Consider the following 24,357-nt stretch of genomic DNA (forward strand, 5'->3'; position numbering starts at 1 on the left):
TTTAATTAATCATAAACCATTCACTTCGTTCTTCGATACATTTGTACTTTATATCACATGCAAACCCTAAATTCTTTTCTAATCTTTCTTTCATTCAACTAAGGATTTGTTCATAAACAATTTCTTTTTTTAAATATTGCTACAACATTGGCTTTCAAATTACAAACATTATTTTAAGGATACATTCATGATCGTTTCTTGTTAATGTACAAATGGGGAAGAAAAGTCTTAAAAACTATTTTCTTTTTTTTTTAGTCTTAAAATAATTTGGAAAGTCCAAGAAAAGTTATTAAAAAAAACATCTTTATTTAAAAAAATGTGAACTTTGTTTGTTTTAACATTGTACTTTTGTCTCATAAATTAGAAAATAGTGTCGAAAAACAACTCCCAAAGAACGGCAAGAAGCTTTATACGACCAATGCTCACAAATTAAGTTGTACAAGAACAACAAGTTCAAGACAAATATTTGAAACAAAACAATAAAGAAATACAATTTTTTTTTTTTTTTTGTTTGTTTTAAAAAAGCAAACACTAAAAAGGTTAACCCAACATGATTTTATTAGACTTTCACTCTATAAACACTTTTACAAACACTCCAAACAGACATGAACTTTAGGAACATGACTTCCATTATTATTATTATTACTTATTTTATTAAGCCTCACTTTCACACCGACTACACGAACAAAATTTGGCCGACACCCAAAACAATAAATATCGTCACTAATCTTAAAAGCATATGAATTTGAAAAATGAGTTTAATTTGGTATAATTACGCTAAGCAACAATGTACTTTGTTTGTACCACTTTCTAGAGAGAGAAGTTGACCTACATAAATAGAGTCTTAATGATGAACACTTAGCTTATCACAAATAAAAGCATATTAAATTAATGTAATAATGAGTCATACATCGATAACAAATTAAAAAAATTATTGATGGAAACTGTCACAACATGGTATTCGATATAAATTGTTGTTGTTTTTGATGAAAGTAAAATTAGGAATAATGTGGAAGGTGGAAGAGTGTAGAAAGAGTTGGGTGAAAGATGATGCAAAGAAAAGCCCTAATGTGCGACTTTATGTCCGAAAGTAAGAGAAGGAGAATGGGAAATTTGCGATTTTCACTGTTTGTGTTTCTTCCTTTCACTTTCAGACACAGCAACTTCTTATAATTCATTTTATCTTTCTTCACTTACTCAAAGGAAAACTGTCTCTGTCCATTCCACTGTTTCAGACATACTTTGTCGGGTCGAGTGCCCTAAATTTAGGGGGTCACTCTCACTGTTTTCTCTAATTTCAATAACTCAGATCTTATCTCTTCCCATCCCATCGCTGGATCATAATTCTGTTTTTCTTTTCCACTTTTTTATATTTTCCTCTAGTCGGGTACGAATTGAGCCGAGAGGACAATATCTCTTCTGGGTAAGTTTAGATTGTTACATTAATAGTTTAATTTGTTTGTAATTAACTCATTTAATGTTCTACGAACTAGCTTTAATTTCTAGCCGACGGGTGATAGAAAAAATACCATATAGTTTAAAATTAGGGTAGAAAAATTATGAAATGAGTAAAAAAAGAATTGAAAGTTCATGCATCTCATAAGAACACGAGGAAAGCCACTTACTTTGGGGGAAAAAGAAAGGGTAATCTTTATGAAAAGCTGAGACCAAATCTTGTTTCAAATCAAAAGCATATATAAACAGTAAAGAAGATCTAAATTATGGGACTTGGATTCTAGCTGGACTCTCTTTTTTTTTTTTTTTTTTTTTTTTTTTTTTTTTTTTTTTTTTTTTTTTTTTTTTTTTTTTTTTTTTCTCTTCATCTTTCATCACCTTCATGGGGTCGCCCATCAAAACAAATTGTCTCCACCTTTCTAAGATATCATTACCAACCCACAACTCAAACAAATAAATATTTTAATCTACTGATTACAGGCTTATACATTTGTTTATTGTAGGCACAGTTCCAAATTAGGAAAAGAACGTCATGATGAATGGTGTTGGTTCACTCAAAATGAATGTAATTAACTTGAAAAGCAGCATTTAGGGTAGAAATTAGAGAGAGAAGGAGGAAGAAATAAGGAAATGAGGGAGTAGGATTAGGCCACAAATCACAAAATGAGTTTGTCGGCAACTTTTAGAAGCCTATTGTGTCTTAGGCACATAACAAAGTTACATGAATGATAACATATAATTAAACCAAGAAATATGTATTAAAAACAAAGTTGAAAAAGCATGACAAGATGGATCAGAAGAAAAGAAAAGAAAAGAAAAGAAAAGAAAAGAAAAGGCCAAAAGGGTATTGATTTATTGCAAAGTAGCAAGGAATTCCTCCATCCCATGAAGTTTTTAAAGCTTTATTAGATTCCTTAATTCATTAATTAATTATATAATAAAGGGTTTTGTGTAGAATTAATGGGTGAAAGAGGTGATGAATTAAGATGGGTTTAGGGTTTAGGGTTTGAAGGGATGGGCATGTGTCCCCCCATAGGCCATCTTGTGGACCTCAATAATCCTCTTGACCTACAGCTATACAAATGAAAGTTGTTTTTTTGGGATGATGATTGCACTCGTATGGAGTAATGAGTTCTTGGAAGGAAAATGGTATGAGACAGAGAGAGGGGCTGGTTGGGTTGCTACCAGGAAATGTGGGGAACATATTCATGTACAATTTGAACACAAACAAATGTTTATTTAAATAGCGAAGGGAGAAGAGTCTCCCACACTTGACACTTTGTTTCTTAGCTTCAAATAACAACATTTTTTAGAACTAGCTAGCTTGGACCATGCATGCCTTTGCCTTTCGTTTTTTTTTTTTTTTTTTTTTTTTTTTTTTTTTTTTTTTTTTTTTTTTTTTTTTTTTTTTTTTTTTTTTTTTTTTTAATGTTTTCTATTATTTTTATCCAAACCTTTTCTCCTTTCCCTTTCCATCATTGCACTTCAAATCCAAATAATATTCCTTTTTGACCATATATATATTTATAATTTCGACCGAGAATTCTGGTTTATTCACTTCTCTTTGTCATTTACAAGTGTAGATTTGTGATATCGGAATAAATGAGGAATACGTGAATGAACTGAAACTAAATCTAGATGAGAGCGATCTTCAGAATAGATGATTAAGAAAGAATTAAAAGAATAGAAATTTAATATCTATACCAACAACGTGAATCTTTATTTTTGATTCCTTAATTATTAAAACAATTTGAAGTGATCTCTTGAAAATTTTCCTAGGAAGTATGCAAGTGAGGACAAAATATGCTGAAATGGCCTATGTTGGTCTATGAGGATAATCTTCACTCTTAAAAACGAAAAATAACTAGAGATATTGGATACACTGGCACCGAATCCGAATACCAAATTCTAATATGGATTCTTAGATTCTCGACACCCTAGTGTTTCATTTTCTTTTCTAGCATAAAATTTCTTTATTGTCACAACATAATGTTTGGCTGTAAAGGAGTTGACAGACCAAGTAGGCTTGTGCATGTCCTTTAAACACGTTTCAAGTTTCACTACACATATTGCCTCTCTTAATGTATAGTTTATGTAATAGTCCAGGCTAGTAAATATTGTCCTTTTTGGCCTTTCCCTTTCAGCCTTCCACTTAAGGTTTTTAAAACGCGTCACATTCTTATAGAATGGTGTTTCGTTTTTCTCCCCAACCAAGGGGGGATTCTCACAGTTTCTTCATAGAAAGGAACTCGATCAATTTGATTTCATAAGTTCACCCCTGAAAATTAAAGATTGTGAGGCAAATTAAGCATTTGGGTATATAACCATGGAGATGAAGAGTGAGAGATTGTAAAATATCCATGTTTGTAATGATTTCTAGAAATGAAAAGAATAGAAGAAGAGATGTATAATATATTATGAAAAGAAAAAGATATAATATATAATAGATGGATTGATTAAAGAGAAAAGTAGTGTATTTGGTGCTGAAAGGTGGGGGAGTTGGGGATGTTTGGTCCCATTCGAAAAAATGAATCTAAAAGTGAGAGTGTTGTCTGCCCAAGATTGAACCCCATGAAGAATGTAAAGTGATTTCCATTATTGTCTTTGTTTAACCATTTTCCTTTCGGCCCCCACACCTCTCAGGAGCGGATGAACAAAAGGAAGAAGTATATGAGGAGCAACAGCCCCCACACACACATCACTCTTTTTTTGTTCATATCAATTACATCTCTCTTCATTATTGTGATATGTTATCTTATGGGTTTCCAAATTCCTTGAACATTCATATTACCTATTGCTACTTGTTGACCTAATTTACACATTAAACCCCCTAATGTTTCATTATCTTCTCTCCTTTTTACTATTTTTGAGGACAATTTTCAATTCCTATTCTATTGACTTACAAAAAGTTTGTGGAAGGGCTGCTTTTTATCTTGTACCCTTTTTCAATTGCTATTAACACTCCATCCTTAAACTTCAGATAGTGAAAGGTTGTTGAAGATATTTCCCACCCCAAAGTCTTCTCTTTTTTTCGATGAATTAGCCTTTAACCCTTTTCATAGACCGCAATATGCCTTAACGAATTGAATGCAAGAAATGAAAGAACAATCCAGACAACTTAGAACAATCATTCCAACACTGAGATCTTTCCTTTCCAACTTCACCAAGTGATGGTTGGTTTTGATCTTCAACATTGAAATCAATTATCGGAAATAGAGTGAAACGCTTCCCCAAAACGTGATGTACAACACATTTTAATTGTAATGCTTTTCAACTTGTAAATAAAACGTATAATTGATAACTATTTAAATAAACAAAAGCACTAACCATTCTTCTTTTAGAAATGCTCCAAGACTAATAACTTTTTCAAGAATTTAATAAATTGTTCAAAGACTAAATCATGAGTCAACAATGCAGTTATAATGTAACAAGTTATCTAATTTTCAATGCACGACTACTACATCCTATAATTCCAAAATAATTCTTAATGTTCGGCTTTAAAAAAGTTGAGCTTATTGACTGACAAATATTAACCTTATGAACTTATAAACTTGACTTAATAGAATAAGTCACTAACTTATTGAGTAAATTTAGGAGAATCAGTGGAATAAGTTACTAATATTGACAGAGAGAATCGGTAGTAAGTAGTTATCAAATTAGTTATCAAATTGTGGACTAAGTTTTAGGCTAAATCAAGAAGATTGTAAGTAGTTCCCAAGAAAGTTTAGTTAGTGTTTTATCCGCTATAAATAGTCTATGAGCAAAAAGAATTAAAAAAGAGTTTCCTCCAAAAAGCTCTCTCCCCTCAAGTTTTTTCCCGGCCTCTCTAATGATCGGGTTAAATCTAACATACATAAACCAAGTTGGCAAGGCTGTTCAGATGCTTTTAGTTTATGTTTAAGAACCGGAGATGATCTGTTTGGTATGCAGGTTGAAGTGTCTTGCATTTGTCTAACTTGAAAGGTGGATTTAGAGTGAATATTGCAATATATTCCATTAGCTCTTGCATAGGCTTCCATATAAACCTATGATGTCACTTTCAATTAGCTCTTCTGTATCCCAAACAAGCACAATTAAAGTGGGGGAAAAAGAAAAGAAAACATTACCTTAGGCACCTAAATGGATAAAATAGGGAATGATTCATGGTATTAAAATAATGCGTCTATTATACACACCAAATAGTTCACACCAGTATTTGCAATAGTTTTCCTTTATGTTTCACAAACATGCAAAGGGCATTGGGTAAATGAAAAATGTAATGATAAGAGCGAATAGTTCACAGCTCTGTCATTGATTTCGCTAGAAGAGATCAACTAATTGCTATTGGGAGTAAATTCAACACCAAGGAGTGGACCAAGGAAGAGACGTGGGTCGTTAGGATGGAACCTTAGAACTGCAACGCCTTGATCCTACTTCAATATTCAAACTTCTGTCCCCTTCTCATTAACCATCATGAAGAAGAATCATATCCACAAGAAAGAATACATAATCCTGGGTTGTGACCATTGAACATGTAGCGTTGTTAATGCTCTCACTTGAATGATAGCATTGCCATGTTCTTCTATAGTGTTAATAAGTTTGACGGAATAAAAGAAGTTAGGAGTTTGGAGCAAATGTAAGAGATGATTATTAGTTATTAAATTATGGAGCAAGATTAGAAAAATGGTCACTACTTTGTCTAACAAAATTACTCGTAGTTGTTAAATTGTGTAGCTTGGTTAGGAAAATGGTTAGTGTTTTATTTCCTAAAAATAATTATTAGATAATACTTTATTAAAAAGAAAAAATCTAGTTGTTATTCCTTCCGTTATTAGTTTTGGATCAAGGGTCAAAACTAACATCTAGTATCAGAGTTAAGATGTCAAAGTATAGTGATACCTCCATTCTTTTGGCATTGATGAAGAATTATCTTCTTCCTTTTCATTTAAGCGCTTCTTCTTGTCACTACCATTATCTCGAAAGTTTCTTTCTTAATCATCACTCCAAATAGACTCAGTAGTAATGTTATTACAAGATTCTTCAATAATTAAAGTTCTATTAAACTTTATTAATAGATGAATAACTAACAAAAATACCAATTTCTGTCTTCGAATCAAATTTTCAACCTTTTCTTATGGTTCAAAATAAAACATTCCCAACCAAAAACTTTGGAATATTCCATATTTGAAATTTTGGTAGGACAAAGTTCATAGGTAGTTTTATCTAAGGAGGTCTAATTAAAACTCTATTTAAAAAATAACAAATTGTATTAACCGCTCCCGCCCAAAAATATTTAGTAAATCATACTCATTTATAACATTGATCTAGCAAATGATTGTGAAGAACAATTTTTCCTTTCAACCGCACCATTTGGTTGAGGAGTCCTTGGAGAGGAGACGTCATGAGAAAAATCGTTATCTTCACAAAAATTTTCAAACAGCAACACTATCAAATTCTCTTCTATGGTCACTCATAATCTTAGTAATTAAAAAATCTTTTAATTTTGAACTCTTATTACAAAACTAGCAAATCTTTTCCAAACATATTCTTATGTTTTATCATCAAAACCTAAGTAAATCTTGAAAAATCATCAACTATGAAGCATACTAATTCCTCAAAGAAGTCCATATGTAATTGTTGAAGAGTTCTAAATAGTAGAAATCAAATTTTTAGATTTGAGAGCACTTAGTTTGCTTATACATGACGAGCATCACAAATTTTATTTTTTTCAAATTTAAATTTAGGGAAAGCTCTAACTAATGAATTCTTTGACATATTTGAAATCAAGCTCATACTAGCATGTCCTAATCTTCTATGCAATAGCCAAAAGTTATCATGTAAAGTCGAAAAACATTTATTATTTGTAGAACAATCATTTAAATTAATAATATACACATTGTCATATCTATTTCCAACACACTAACACTTTTTCTATCACTAACATTTTCAATTATGAAATTATTTTTATCAAATATAACTCTAAAACTTTTATCACATAGACTAATACTAAGTAAGTCATGCTTTAAACCATAACTAAAAGTACATTTTCAATGAGAGTACAAGTATCGTTACCTATGGTACCCTTACCAATTATTTTACCTATAATACAAGTGTCTTACCAACTATCAGCAAAGGTTACTAAGCCATCATCCTTCTTGGAAAGATTCACAAACTTAGGATTGATTTCTGTTGTGTCTTGAGCAACCACTATCCAAGTACTTTTCTTTAGGCTTTCAAACAAACCTAAAAACAAAAATATTCAAAATTGGCCTTATGGCGCATCTATGCAAACTTAACCCTTGCTAGGGCCTTGGTTAGAATATCTGCACCTTTCTCTCTAGTGCATACAAACTGCACAAGAGTGTCAATGTGTTTGCTGCATTTGTGAAATACTAGATTCTTCATCAGTGCAATCACAAATTTGTTGTCGACATAGAGAGTTACCAGCTTTAGTTCACTTCTAGTCACTTCGCTCAATAAATTTCTCAGCCACAATGCTTGGCACAATGCCACAGGTTCTGCCATGAGCTCGGCCTCACAAGATGATAGTGCCACAATTCACTGCTTCTAAGATTGCCAAGAGTTTAAATTTTTGTTGAGATAAAACGTCATTCCTACAGTGCTTTTTCTATCGTCAATATCTCTAGCTAAATCACTATCGGTAAAACTAACTAGATCTTCAGAACCTCACCCTCTTTGATGCTTCAACCCGTAGCTTGTGGTTCCCTTCACATAGCGAAGAATGTGCTTAACCACTTGATGATACATAATAGTGGGCTTTTCCATACCTACTCACTCTTCCAACAACATATAAAAGGTCTCGATGAGTATGAGTCAAATACCTTAGACTTTCAATGACAAGTCTATACTCAGTGGAATTCACCAAGCTTCCTTTAACATCTTTCTTTAGATGTAAATTTGCTTCCATGGGATACTTAGTCTGGTTGCACTCTGCCATCTTAAATTACTGCAACAACTTCTTAGCATAGGTCGATTGCTTTAGCATGATACAATCTTTCCTTTAGTCCACAACCACAAAACTTGGTCCACAATTTGACAATTACTACCAATTCTCCTATAGTTACTCCATAAGTTAGTAACTTATTCTACTAAATCTACTAACAATTTTGTGAAGGTTACTTCATAAGTTAGTAACTTGTTCTACTGAGTTTACTAACAATTTTGTGAAGGTTACTTCATAAGTTAGTAACTTGTTCTGCAAAGTCTACTAACAATTATCCGAAAGTTACTAACTTTTTCTACTAGCTCAAGTTTATTATCTTACGAGTTTTATGTAGTTTAAGTATGTTGGCGGTGTGATTTTAGTTTATTAAAAAGTTTTTATTAATGATTTACATGTTTGATTAATTGACCACTTTAGATACATAGTTGTTCTCTTATTCAAAAGAAGAGAAGAAGCAATGAATTTTTTTAATTCTCTAGTTCCATTGCAAGGACACCTTGAAGGTAATACAAAGGTTAGGAATAATTCTTCTCCTAGCATCTTGTTAAAAGAAATTACAAAACAAATATGGAAGTAATCACCATGCATGACCCTAGAAAGTGAGCTTAAAAGGAACTAAAATCCACTAGAAAGTTCAATAACTTACTTATTTAACCTCTCTTAGCTGAACCTTTCTCTATTGTTGATTTTCTTGTTGTTCTCTGTTTTTCGATAGCAGTGACATTCTACATAATCTTTAAAATCATCAACACCTATTTGAATGATACCAAAAACTCACTTAATTTCCTGCAACAAAAGTAACAAAAAAAAGAAAAAAGAAAAAAGAAAAAGAAGTAGGTACTTTATGAAACAGATAATTTACTTATTACTTGTTACTTGTTACTTGTGATAGTATATACTTGCACATATTCTTGTGAATTTTACACCATTTTATTATATATATCCACAAGCGATCACATGTATGAGACACTATATTTCATTTATGATGTGACATGCCACAAGATCTTTTACTATGAAGAGTTTTACCGAGCACAATCCCCAAGTCATGCTATGATGATGATTGTATGAATGCTTATACATGCATGATACTTAGAGTTACATGTAAAGGATATGTGGGGTTGGGTTGATCGAATGATATTAGATGAAAACTATAGGGACCTCATATATATATTGTATGTTCATTTAAATCGAGATATTTCCCTTTTTATGATTAGTACAGACACGTACACTATGATGATGATCATCATCATGTTTTGCATGATATTCGAGGGTTTGTTGTACTTCTGGACATTTGACTACAGCCAACTAACCCGACCATGCAGGCCCAGGGAGTGTGCGAGCCTACTTAGTGGCTCCACGTTCGCACATGTGGGTCATGATTATAAAAATATATGAGACTATATTAAGTAGTTTTTTGGGTTTATGTTGGATATTCATAACATGTCCGAGAAAGACAAGGCCTTTAGTTTTATTAAGGAGCTGAAGCCATGGGCAACAGCCAACAAACTTGAAGGTAGAGGAGGGGAATGCATGTCCAACCCCCACCATGATTCAGACTAATACCTGACAACCAAAAGTGGTGAAGATTAAGTTAGTAATCTCTCGGCAGATCGTCTTGACCTTGTGGAAGTATTGAGCAATCGTCATTTCACGTTGTGAAGTTGATAACAACTCGTTCTCTAGAAGTTGTTGTCTCATATTGTTTCTCTTTGAGGGCAACATCCCTGTCAACCCAAATATGCTCTAGCATCTCTTCTCCAATTGTGGTCTTCAAGGCAAACATTGCTTTGTCTGCTTTGATTCTTCATTTGCGCAAAGCGCCGTTAGAATACTCCTTTAGCAGCGTAGTTTCACTCCCGCCAACAATCTCCCAAAGATCATGTCCTTGTAAATAGGACATCATGTATGTTGTCCACATGTTGTAGTTGTTATTGTTGAGTTTCTTAATTCCTCCAACGATTTGAAAATCACCCATCGTGTTGGCAATACTTCGGTAATACCAAACAAACCATTTCAACATAAAACTTGCAGAGTTACGGACTACTCACGAGACAAAGAAACTCACTCACTAATAATCTCAAGAAATCATTTCTAATGAGGAAGATCAGACAGATATGTAATCACAGAGCGCTAAGAATTCCATGAGATCAGACAACTTACACTAACTTCGCTCTAATACCAGATTGTCGAACACAATTCTCTGTGGGAAACACTTGCACTCTTTATTAAAACCAATCGAGAAGAGGTTACAAGACACTTTGTAGAATACTAATGCTTTGTATTTGTTGGGATGATAACCTAGGTAGGATGGAGGGGTATTTACATAGACTACAATTTATTCCTAAAATTTCTAACATTTCTCCTAAAATACTTAAATCATTTTCCTAAATTTATTCCTAAAATCCCTAAATCATTTTCCTAACATAAATAATACAAACACTCACACAACACTAACACAATTGTTGGGCTTAACTCTATTGATTGGGCTAGTGATGATATTTTAACATTATCACACTCCAATCTCGTCCTCTCTCAAGGTGGGTTACATCTACATATAGTAGTAGTTCCTCATGTTATCCATTCATGTAGTCCCTTGTCCCCTATCAAGGCAGGTTTACGGGTCTTGACCTGTTACTACACACAGTGATAATTCCTCATATCGCCTAGTTATGTAGTCCCTCGACCCATCTCAAAGCGGGTTTACAAGCCTCAACCTATTTGTACTCACAGTAGGGGTTCTCAACTGGATAACTACTCGTGTAGTCCCTAGAGTTGAGATTTATACCCTAAAGCCTTGTAATTAATTATTTAGTTTTTAACAATAATTTATATTATTTTATTTGTAATTTAATCGTTATCCATTGTATGAAAATCCAAGGTTATTAATATAATCTTAACCAGTATGTGGTTGACATACAAGAGGATGGTGTTCAAGTAATAACCTAAAGAGTCTATAGTATATGGATTAGGTTGGGTGCCTTATCCTAAAGAGTGTATTGATACGACTCACTTTGTAATCGTTACAAATGATTTGATCCAAATTATTCTTGTGGAGACATGTAAGTGGGGGTATCCTATACAATGAGTTTGTATAAGATTGGACCAAGAAATATTTACTCTCTCCTTATAAATACGTTAATTAAGAAGATTAATATTTCACATGATGATCATATGCGACTCGATCTTAATCCTAAATGAGTTATGAACTCCTGCCTATGAGGGCTTGTCCTTTAATTTACATGGGTGAGAATGACTATTTTAGCCGATTCAATATGTTTACTTTTTTGGGGACTTGACAAAATAGGGAGTTGGGAACATAATATCATGAGATGGAATTCACTCCTTTCCATACAAGATCAGTAGATGAGTTGTTCGTTAAGTACTGATTTCGGGACTTGAACAATGAGCCCCACTTTCTCATTGGCCCAAGAGGGACTTGGTTTATGATTGGATCATAAACAAATTGTTCATTAGAGAATCAGTGGTACTTAAGGTGAAAGATGTAATTATAGGGGTAAAACAGACTTTTGACCCAGCTGTAATTATGAACAACTCGTGAAGATCGACTTGCTTGTAATAGTTATATCAATGGACATAACTTGTCCTACAGTGCATAAGAGTGCAACTCTAGGTCTCATTACTAGTTCTTAGTAACGCTACAAAGTTCAATTTATCTAAAATGAAGTGTTCAAATTGATATTTAATATATTAGATATATTAAATATAAAGGAGAAAATAAATTTAATTTGAAATATTACATTAATATTTAATATATTAGATATATTAAATAAATAGAGAAAATATATTTAATTTAAAGTGTTCAAATTAATATTTAATATATTAGATATGTTAAATATAAATGGAGAAGAATATATTAATTTGAAAGGTTCAAATTAATATTTAATATATTAGATATATTAAAAAAAAATATTTTATATGATACAATTAAATATTAAATCAATTAATATATTTTGATACATAAAATAAAATATATTTGAAATTTGAATGAGATTCAAACTAATTAAATATATATTAGGATATTTTATAATATCTAAATATGATTTGTATAAGATATTATATCATAATATATTAAATATGTAAATATATTATTTGAGAAAGATTCTCCAAGAGTCTCTGTAAATAGGACTCTCGGGTTGAGCCAAAACATACCAATCTCTTCTACTTTCTTTAGAGAATGAAATTACTCCAGAGAATTTTTGAAACTATTCTTCTCTAATCGTTTAGGGATTTTCTTTTAAGAGGCTCCCACAAGCCTTGACTTGTGTTCGAGTCATAGCAAGGAAGATCTCGTAGAATATTGAATAGCTTTTGCATGGTTGAAAAACTTCAAGGACTTGCAAGCTAAAGTTTCTACAAAGTTAGAGTTCTTACTCTCGAGTTTATTGATTTTGTTTTAATTCATAATAAAAATCAAAATAGTTTTCAATGCTTCTGCTACGTGGATGAAGAGTTCATTCTCTTGAATTGGTATCAGAGCCTATTTATTTTTATTCTAAAATAAAAGTAGTTTTGTGGGTATTTTATTTCAAATTATATATGTAATATTGTTTTGTAAAATTGATTGTTTTTGGCATATTGGTGTGACATTAGATTTATTGATTTGTTAGACAAATGTATACAGTTAGGTTCATTGTAAATCGAAAAGAGACGGCGGCGATGATGACGACGTTCATTCATTCGCTGTACAATGTAGGGTTTTTGAAACCCTAATTTTACTACCTTTGGAATTATTCCAAAAGTAAAAAAAAAAAAAAAAAACTTTGGAATTGTTTTAAAAAGAAAAAATGTACCTTTGGAAAAGTTCCAAAAATGAGATGTTGAAATCTTTTTTTTAATTACATTTGAAATAATTTCAAAGAAAGATCTAACCCTAATTTTATTATATATAGAATAGTTTCGGAAAAGATTTCATACCCTAATTTATTAGAATAGTTTCGAAAAATCTCAAACCCTAATTTTATTAAATTTAAAATATTTACCAAAGGTAAAGATCTTGGAAACCAAGATATATCTTGGATTTAAATTATTGTAATTTAATCTATTGTGAATTTCTAGGATATGCCAAATATGTCGGTTAATTTTGCTTTATTTCTTAATTTAATTGTGCATATAATGTATGTTTTTAAATTAATTGATTGAATGCATAAGATATGTTATTTAGGTTAAAATCTCACCCTACGTTAAGCGATTTTTAATTTTTTTAATATAAATATTATATTTGGAAAATTTTGATTAAGTGGTTTCTTAATAGAATTGAGATGATTTCCTAATTAGCTTGTATTTTCCATATACATTAGTATAATTGTTATGTTTAGAAATAAATTGAAAAATTAAATTAGGATATTTATTTCTGATATTGAATGCATGATATTTACCAACATAATTAAAATTTTGAGAAATTTATTTGTCAAGATATTATCCAGGTCCGGTTTTCTATTACCAAGATATATTAGGCTAATCTTATTTAGTTTCTAATCTACCTTTTTATAACTTTGATGTTGGTTAAATTATTTTTAACATTAACTTCCAAATTTTAAACTATTAAAATACATTATTATATTAGTATGAGTGTGATTAAATAAAATTTAACTAATTCAATTCCTAGGTCAGTTGGTAATAGGGGTTCCGTTTATGTCTGCTTAAATACCTCCGCCCAACCAGAACCTTCCTTACACCAACATGTCAAAACAATCAATTTTGCAAATCAATATTACACATCACATATATGATTTGAAATACAATACTCATCATACCACCTTTAATTCAAAATAAAAATCAATAGGCTCTGGTACCAATTGAGAGGAATAAACCCTTCATCCACCCAACGGAAGTATTTGGAACTTTTTTGATTTTTATTATGAATTAAAACAAATCGGTAAATATGAGAGTAAAAACTCTATTTTGTAGAAATCCTAGCTTGCAAGTCTTTGAAGTTTTCCAACCATGCAAAAGCTCTTCAACATTCCACGAAATTTTCTTTGTTATAACTTGAACACAAGGTCAAGGCTTGTAGGATTTTTTTTGAAAGAAAATCCCTAAAGGATTGGAGAAGAATAGTTTCGAGGATTCTCTGAAGATTAATTTCATTCTCCAAAGAAAGTGGGATAGATTGATGTGTTTTGGCTCAACCCGAGGGTTCTATTTATAGACTCTTTTAGAATCTTTGTCAAATAATATATGTGCATATTTAATATATTAAAATTATATTTAGATATTATAATATATCCTAATATATATTTAATTAATTTAAATCTCATTTAAATTTCAAATATATTTTTATTTAATGTATCAAATGCATTAATGGGTGGTTTAATCTTATGAAATACCATAAATATATTTTTTCTTTTTAATATATTAATATTAATTTGAATCTTTTAAATTAATATATTTTCTCTATATATATTTAACATATCTAATATATTAAATATTAATTTAACACTTTAAATTAAATATATTTTCTCTCTTTATTTAATATATCTCAACAAACAAAGAATGAAAATAACCATGGTAAGAAACCAAGTCCAATGAATCGAAAGAGCATTACCTTCCGAACACTGATCCCTATAAATCATAATGAGATTTTGTTACAAGTTGGAGATGCCTATAGCTTTTGTTTGATGAAATGTTTGTTTAATTGTTTCAAAACATAACACTCAATTTAGAATTAAAACAAAAAATATTACAAATGAAATAATTTAAACAATGAAATGCAAATGTCCTATTCTAACCAAATGTCGACTACGAATTTAAACATTTAACTACCCTATACATATATCACAGTCTTTAATGTGATGTCGCCGTCATTTGTACATGAGCGACTTTCCTTTACTTGAAAAATAATATGATGCACAACTTGAGTATTTCAAAGAATACTTAGTAAGTGACCCCACTATAGGGGGTCATACTAATGCAAACACATGCAATCATGCTCTTGGGATCATCTCTAGCTCATTTAGGGGTGACCTCCAGTCTCGGATAAATTGAATGTGTAGTACTTTCTTACCCATGATCCACACGTATGAGTGTGAATCTCCAGGGGGCTCGTACTCCCAATGAACTCTCGAGTCAAACTAATTTGTAATGACGTCTGGAGGTCAGGGGAACCCCATAGTGTCATGCAACCCATGACAACCTGCTCGTCAAACTATGCGCGTCCACACTCATCATCTCTAGGGGAAGTATTCCTATGCTTATGAACATACAATATGCATGAGATCCCTCTAAATCCATCTTATCATCTTTTCTAACACAACCCTCTAGTCTCATCTTTTGTTACACTAAGTAACACATGTTCGTTGGTTGATTATATTAACATCATTTTCATGCTCTTAGGATTGTGTCCTAGGTCGAATCTAACAACATGATGCAACATGACACTCATCATCTTATAACATACTCAATATGGAAAGCATCATCATATTAAAGAAAACTTCATGCAAACATCATATTCATCATAAAGCCATCAAGTGCATCAAACATAACATGTACTACATCGTGCATTGAAACATAAATCACGTACATACAATATGCATTATAGTTCAAGATCATATTCATACATCATCATAGCATTATACAACATCATGCTCGTAAATAAAGTTGCATGTAAACAATTCTAGCCTATCCCATAGTACGGTCACTTACTTGGTTAACCTTGGTCGAACTACTCTCTAATTAGCTTACGTAAGCTCCCGTTCCTTGAGAGATACTCCAAACGTTGTCGAGGTTTGTTTTCTATCACACCTTTCGTCACCTTTCATTAGTATTTCACCATTAAATTAATAATTAATAAATAAACGAGAAATACGACCCCAAAATGATCTCAATTACCTTAACTGGAGCCAAAAACAGATCCGAGAGGGTCGAAACGGTAGAAACTTGGAAAAAATGAGAAAAGTCGGGTTGGTTAAACCAAGGAGTCGCTGGAGCATTACTGGAGGGAGGCGTGGGTCAAGAATATAATACCGTAGTTTTTATGGTGGTTCAATCAAATTCGACCTATTCTACTCTCCAAGTGCATCTTAGAAATTTGAATAAAAATTCTTTGACTCTTTCTATGAACCAGGACAAAATCAATACAATACTATTTTTAGGATTTTAAAAACAAAATCGAGCTTTTTCATGGTTTCAAATGAAAGTTAGAAATTTTAAAAATATATCACTAACTCTTGAAAAGTAGATTTAGATAAAAATGGAAAGTTTGGAGAAAATAAGAATGAGAACTTTAGAAAAATAGAAGATTTAAGAAAATGTAGAAAATTATGTGTTGATTATAGGGAAGAGTATGAGTTCCCTTAAAGTTTCATTATTCTCTCTTCTTTTAATTTAAAATAATAATATAATAATAATAGTAATAGTAATAATGCCAAACTCATAAATTTAAATTTCTTTCTATTTTTAAATAATAATAATGATAGTAATAACCATACTAGTAATAACGGTAATAACGATTAACGGTCATGAGTTTGAATTTTTCTTTTAAATGATATTAATAATATATTTTTTGAAAAGATTTCTATTATTATTAAAAATTATATTTTAAAAATAATTATCATAATCGTAACTGCAACGACTTTTTTTAAAAAAAAAAAATCAAAATTAAAATATTCTAATTATAATATAAAAACATTTTAGAAAAAAAAAAAAAAAAAAACTCTACAAAAGGTCTCTTCCAGTACATAACCGTGTTGATTTCCCTTTCCAGTTCTCTGCAACACAACCATGAAGCTCTTCTTCTTCATCCATGGCAGTAAATCGCAATGTACTTGGCTCAAAGACGATTGAAACTTCCAAAGGTGATATTACTTGAGCAACATACGTCCCTAGAATTTCCACATTCTTCACCTTTCGATTAATTTTCATAACCTAACAAAACTTATTTGAGTTACTTTAACTTTACTTGAAATTTTAAAGTGAGTGTACACTAGTCGAAAGTCAATGAGTACTATACGAGCTTGCTTGGAGTTAATGCGCGCATGTGTGGCCTATGTATAAAGAAGTAATGCACTTTCAATTCTACTTTGATTGGAAAGTGGAGACTAAGGTCATGATGTCGTATGAAATGATAGATCCATCACGATTGCATATGATTGTATTTTTTGACATTAGTAGTGGGGATACTTAATGAGTATTTTTAAACACTCAAGTCACGTGCTACTTTTCGTAAAGGTAAGGAATCCCTATATAGATGACAACATCTCTGATGACCATGAAAGTGCAGTTGGGATAGTTGAGAAGGCACCTGTAGTTTATAAAATGTTTTCATGGACTTTTCTGCAAATTTTAGGCATGTCATGCATGAAATAACATCTCTATTTTATTAGAAAAATAGGGTTGTTACACAAGCAGTCTCAAAAAATGTTCTTCTCATGTTGGCAGAGAATGACTCAGTAAAGGTAGCGTGGGAGAAGATGCAAACAATGCATATGAGTGGAATGGGTCAAGGTAGCAAGGCTGCAGACCTTGAAGAGTGAGTTAGAGGCTATCTTCATAAAGGACGATGAGTAGGTTAGTGACATTGCCATGAATTTAATGACAATCATCACTGACATCCGTTCATTAGGTGACAAGACAGAGGAGATCTCCATCGTCAAAAAGTTTCTTTGAGTCATCCCCCCTGGAAGTACAAGAGCATGATCAAATGTTATTCTTGTGTAATATATAGGCATTAACGGTGGAGTGTGTCGCAATAAGAACATGATGAGGAGGCAAACCTCACATTTACGCATGATCAAAAGGTCACACTAATGTTTGCCCAGAAGATGTCCAACTTTTTTATGCTCAACGAAGAGAAGGTTATGGCAAATCTTCTCACAAATGGAGAAGACCAAGTGGTGACCAACATATGGTACTTGGACAACGAAGCGAGCAACGACATGATCGGAGAGCAAGCAAAGTTCAAGGAGCTTGATGAGAAGCTCATTGGAAATGTGAAGTTCAGCGATAGATCAATTGTATCGATCCAAGGTAAATAATTCATCTTATTCAAATGTAAGAATGATTATCAATGTTTACACACCAAGGTATATTACAACTTGAGGTTGAAGAGTAATATTATTAACCTTGGTCAAATAACAGAAGAAGGCACAGAGTTGAGTTAGTCGGCTCGTTCTACAATATATTTGACAGAAACATAACTGCTTGTATAAGATTCTATTGGAGACCAGCCAACCTAACTCTCTATGGACGGCACTCGCAGACCCAACCTAGCTATGGTATGCAAGACTTGGGCACATGATTTTTTATCGTTCAAAATGATGGTAGAGAAGAAGATTGACTATGGGGTTACCTAAAATCATACACTCAAACCAATTATGTGAAATTGATCAATTACCCTGCATGGTGAATCCATTCTATGGTTGGGTATTGATCACGTGGGTAGTCAGTAATTACCCTATACGGAGGATTCAACCCATGGGATGATAGTAATCATGCAGGTAACCAGTGGAGCAGGCATGTATGGGGGTTAGCGCCCTCCAACCTTGGGCAACTTCATGGGCTATGGGATGAGATCAGCCCGCTAACCTCTCCCCACAATGGATGAAGTAGGCTAGCACTCACCATGATGTCCCCCACCTGAAACATAGTTATTTGGGGTAGCACCCAAACTTTGGTTACTGCTGTGAAGGCTAAGTTAGCTACCCAAATCTATGAACAATAAGAGTAAATCTCATGGTCTCCTACTAGGTTAAGAATGTAACGAGAGTTTACAAGTATGTTGCTTACAAGGTATATTTATATTTCCAATCCTTTCTAAATTTTCTTTTTCAGGTATTTGATGATTTTGGTCGACGCGAGAGGGTGCTCGAGAGCTCAGTAGTCAAGAGGAGTATCGACTTAAGGCGTCAGTCTAGTCCACATGTTTTGTAGTCGTCATTTCATTACATAATTTGTATCTCATTACTGTACCTCTTTAAATGAACAAAACATACATATGTACTTACCTTCAATTTTATCCCAATTTTATAAATGATGTTTGAATTGTTTAAAATTCACCCAAAATGTTTTTGGTAGCTTTTCATGTTCTTCTCATACATTCATCTTGCAATACATAGTTTGTTAGTCACATCCTGTTTTTCGATGTCTCAAATTTTGGGATGTAACAGATTGGTTCGAATGTTTTGAATGATTATTGTCCAATTGCATCATCTCCATTAGGTTTACAACTTTGAATAACGAATTGAAAGCTATTGGAGAAAGAACTGATCATTGAAATTAAAGGAAACCAACAAAAACATATATGCGCGAATTGAGGTCAAGACTACGGATGAAACGATCGAATTCTATTCGATTGGACTCACTAATTCAGTCCAAATGAACCACTTTGAGTATTTAGTCGAGGGTTGACCTTTATTTATCCATTTTTGGAATTGATTTTGGTAGTATTAATGTGTTTTTTTTTATCTTAAGAATAATTTAGATCGAAGTAGAGGCTAATTTCATTAGAAAATGAACCTTGAACGAGACAAGTGACTATTTAGATCAACCCATTTAAATATTACATATATGATGAGTATGTTTATAAATTGTTATGGTATTTATATCTAATATATTATTGAAATCGGAACGAATTGGACATATTAAAGTACTTAATTGATGAGTTGTAAATAGCTAATTAGAACTCCTTGTTCGAGTTAAGTTAATAGGATAAGCTGAAATATGAGTTGTTTACAATTATGTCGGGTATATTTTACTGGAGGGAGTGTATTATTAGGACACTCTAATTAATTAGTAAAAGGTAGGCAAAGAGCAATGCATGAATTTTTTTTTTTTTTAAGTTCTACTTGTAACACAAGAGTACAGAATGATTCATAAAGATGAATAATTATCTTAAATGAGTTGTAGAAAGCATGATGCTTGATGAAAGTATGTTCGTATGCTCATTATGTTATTTAATCGAATATTCTGTGTAATTTTAATTGAATGATTTAAGAGAATGCTAAGGGTTCGTGATTGCGTTGATTTACAACATCCCCTTATGATATACACATGTTATTTTGTAAAGAAAATTAAGAGTTCGCCATCTAACTCTTAATTGTAAACTTTTTTTGATTGATAAGGGAGTCACTCTAGGATGATTGCACAATGTGAGAATCGTCGAGGGTTGCTAGTTAACCCTTAATAGCAAACTTGTCTTGATTGATGAGGTTCACATTTATACCGTTTATAATTATGCGTTGATATGGTTTGAACAGTGATTTATAGTGTCACATGACTATCATTTGTAGAGATGTTTAAGAGACCTCCAACTATTCTTTAATCGTGAAATTGCTCGAAACCATACCCTAATATTTATAGGAAGTTGCCAACCATGTATTTCACTTTTGGTAAACGTCTGTGATTGCCCTCCTATGCTACTCCATTATGCCTCAAGCGAACCACGTTCCAGTCCAAACTTGCATCGATTTTAGTTTTAAGCCCAAATTAAGAACTTAATTACTATACAGTTCTTTTTACTGTCGAGTTTCCTTGGGGATGATCTTTTATTTTTTTTATGAAACTCTCGGTCAAACTCATTCTTTAGACAATCTTTTTTTAATTTGCATACATATTCTAACTTGACTGATGATTGATGAGCACTAATTGAAAGAATATGATTCTAAATTTAAATCTTAACCATTATCTATGAACTTATTTTTTAACATATCTAACGTTATTTTTACTTTATATTATGATGCAATAAGGAATAAAACAAGAAAATTACAAAGACCACCAAACTCCATTCTTTATACTGAAAGAAACGGGCCTTACGTTCAAATAAGACGTGCTCATAAGAGAAGAGGGAGTCCCTCAACAAGGCAAAAAACTTAATGAAAACAATTGCTGAATCAAGAATAGGTTCGATCATCGGACTAATTTTTACGAGACAGAAAAGGTTCAAAAATTCTTATTCTATGATGTTCATTTACCATTACGCATACCATGGGGTAGAGCTCTAAGTTTGAGACAAGTCAATCAGCAGATCATCCTTCCGTTCTGAGCACACCTACAAAGATACCCTGCAAGTAAATACAAGTTTTCTGTAAACCTAGAGTTTAAACGAGGATAATTACTCGTTAGATGAACTCTATCATAAAAGGATAGCATTAGAGGAAAATAATTTCAACCCAACCAATTGGAAATATAAACTAAGAGTCTGCAGCCGAAGGTTGAAAATGATCAGATGATTTAAAGCTTAATGAGTTAGAGGATTACGCCCACCATACATTTCATCCCCCCCATAACCCCCATTCATGGCAGTACAGAAAGCTTGTTTTTCCACCAATTTTTTCCTGTTCTGAGCTCCTTGGAGAAAAAATAAATAAATAAGGCTATAAGAAAAACTAAATGAATGAATCAACACCTAAAGTATCTGGTGTTTGCCTTGCAGTTATGAAGAATTATTTGCAATAAGCCTTAACTATCGGACCAAAGCTGAACAGAACATATGAATTCTTATATCCTAAATTTCCAATCACAATGAAGCAACCATACCAAAAGTCAGTATGCCCCTCTTTCTACTTGTTCCATCCAGTGATTTTGTACATGCACAGATAAGCCACACAACATGCCCAAGCTGAAAACTTTGGCCATAACCATCACAGTTTTTTATTTTCTTAAATTAATGTGTGTACATCGACCAATTGAGCATTTGCACTAATTTCACAAGACTTCCTACCTGAAAGTACAACTCCAGGAATTGGTAAATTTGCATGATGTTAATATCTAAGACAAAGATTACTAAGTCATTCCAAATTGCAAAAGCATTCTATGGGCAAAAGCTCTCTGGCAATCAACTACGCAAAGGCACACACCTTTAGAGCATGCTAAATGAGGCACAAGTGACAAGCAAGATGAGATCCTTCTCACTTCTTGACATCTCCCCTCTTACCTTGTTCTAACTTCAGATCTCTTGCTGATACATCCAAGTCATATCTCCCTCCCGACTCAGACTGGAGGCACAACAAACCAATCGCACCCAAGTCTCTTTCTTCCCTCTACTACTGCGTCAGGTTGTTAACTCTTCCCATTCATTTCTTATCTTTTCTTTAATCTCTCTCTCATATCCAAACCATATTTCTTAGTATTCCTAATCTCTTGCACTCCATTCAAAGAATACAGGGGGAATACAAAAGGAACACCCAAAGGAGGGGCACAATCATGCAAAACACAAGGCCTTAAAGAAAATTACAAAAGTCTTAACATGCGGAAATGCAAAGAGAAAAATAAAGTCCAATCGACCAAAGCTCCCCTATATAAATATAATATACTGTAGTTCTTTTCTAGACTCTTCAACTGATATCGCTAGTTGATGAACATGGCAATCTACTGCTTAATAAGAAAAAACATAAGAATAATAAAAAAAAACTAGTCTTAGAGATAACACAAGGGGCTTGGCTTTCACTGATTCAACTTACAAAAAACTAAAATGTCATCTCGTGGACGAATTAAACACCTAATACTGCATTATTTTTCTTGGAAAAATTTTTAATGTCTCATTCCATACATGACTTCTCAATTAGATCAGACTAGTTGATAATGATATCACATTGGATTGTAATACTAAAAAGATAAGAAATGACAAGTTCACCCATAGTTTTAATGAATCAAACACATACCAGACTAAAGCAAGAAACATATATCAATAACGTGATACGAGTTCATTAGCTTACCAATTCATTCAACGATTCGAATTCAGAGCCAAAAGCATGTTCTGACCACCGGGCAAGTAGGCCACATTCGGCGACTTGGCGAGGGTGGATGCAATCTCCCTTGATGCTTCAATTCTCCTCAGCTCGATCAAACCCATACCAGCGGCCGACGTGGCATCAGAAATCAACTTAGCTGACTCGCTCTCACCCTCAGCCCTAATAATTGCGGCCCTTCTTTCTTGTTCAGCCTTTGCCACAACAAATTTTGACCGCTCAGCCTCTTGTTGCGCTACCTGCTTCTGCTCAACTGCCTTGGAGAACTCTGGGCTATAGGACAAATGAGTGATGGCAACGTCATCCAGCACAATGTTGAAGTCCTTCGCCCGCCGAACCAGGCTCTCACGCACAAGAGCCGAAACGTGAGGCCGCTCGGTCAAAAGCTGATCGGCGTTGAATTGGGCAACGACGGCCTTCAGAACCTCATTTCCAATAGAAGGGAGGACCTTCTCGTCGTACTCTAGACCTAGGGTTTTGAAAATATCGGGGAGACGAGAAATCTCAGGGCGAGAGAGAACACGGAGGCTTAGATTTACCATCTGAAGATCTTTAGTACCGGAAACAGACGAGAAAGTGTGTGGTCTCGTACGAATGTCAAATATAAAGGGCTTTTGAAGCCATGGAATCAAGAAGTGTGTTCCCTCACCGACAGTGTCGTCAATTACACCCCGAAACCGATCGAAGAGGACAGCTCTCTCACCACCGTCAACGGTGTACAGGGAGGCATTCAGAACCGATGCGGCGGCCCCGAGACCGAAAGCAGCACGAGCAATATTGGTGAGAAATGACACAGCGGCTTGGCTGCTACCCATCCTGAAGAGGAAATTGTGATCCGATCTTGAAATGTTCGAGAATGGTCGATGGGAGAGGGATGGGAGAGGGAGAAGTCGGTGTGAGACCGAGGGAGACGAAGAATCGAGATTAGAAAGGAGAGGAGACCGTTGGGACAACGGCGCTGGCTGAAGCCTAAGGAATGGAAAGGAAAGGAAAGGAAAGGAAAAACGAGGGATTTAGGGTTTATTTAGGTTGCATTTATCTACCTCGGTTCCGTCCGGTTTTGCCTACATTTTCTAAACCAAAACTGAACCGAACCGACAATCCATCAAACAAATATAAATCCATTTTAGCATATGTTGATAATAATATGATAATTAAATTAGTAGTAAAAAGTTCTTTTTACATACCCTTTGCCCACTCGTCAATATATATACTAATGTCTAATGTCCCTCCACTACTCAAAAATATCTCAATTGC

The 24,357-nt window shown here is 33.1% G+C and overlaps 1 protein-coding gene across 4 annotated transcripts; it reads right to left on the reverse strand.

Annotated features, from left to right (window-relative positions):
* Window positions 1-21,115: 21,115 nt before the first annotated feature.
* Window positions 21,116-24,101, reverse strand: LOC111483298 (prohibitin-3, mitochondrial). Of its 4 annotated transcripts, none has more exons than XM_023129482.1 (2): window positions 23,068-24,101; window positions 21,116-21,401 (listed from the first exon to the last, which is right to left on the reverse strand). In XM_023129482.1, the coding sequence occupies exon 1, from the start codon at window positions 23,913-23,915 to the stop codon at window positions 23,076-23,078; it is 840 nt and encodes a 279-aa protein (XP_022985250.1). In that variant the 5' UTR covers window positions 23,916-24,101; the 3' UTR covers window positions 21,116-21,401; window positions 23,068-23,075. The 4 variants fall into 4 exon arrangements, with proteins under 4 accessions (XP_022985250.1, XP_022985249.1, XP_022985251.1 ...); XM_023129481.1 differs by having other exon boundaries at window positions 21,116-21,416; window positions 23,065-24,101; XM_023129483.1 differs by having other exon boundaries at window positions 23,063-24,101.
* Window positions 24,102-24,357: the final 256 nt, after the last annotated feature.

This window comes from Cucurbita maxima, unplaced genomic scaffold (genome assembly GCF_002738345.1).
Source record: "Cucurbita maxima cultivar Rimu unplaced genomic scaffold, Cmax_1.0 Cma_Scf00008, whole genome shotgun sequence".
Taxonomy (NCBI): Eukaryota; Viridiplantae; Streptophyta; class Magnoliopsida; order Cucurbitales; family Cucurbitaceae; genus Cucurbita; species Cucurbita maxima.

Bases quoted from the DNA above. Each gene is read 5' to 3' on its own strand.
- LOC111483298 (XM_023129482.1), bottom strand. From the start codon at position 23,915: ATGGGTAGCAGCCAAGCCGCTGTGTCATTTCTCACCAATATTGCTCGT.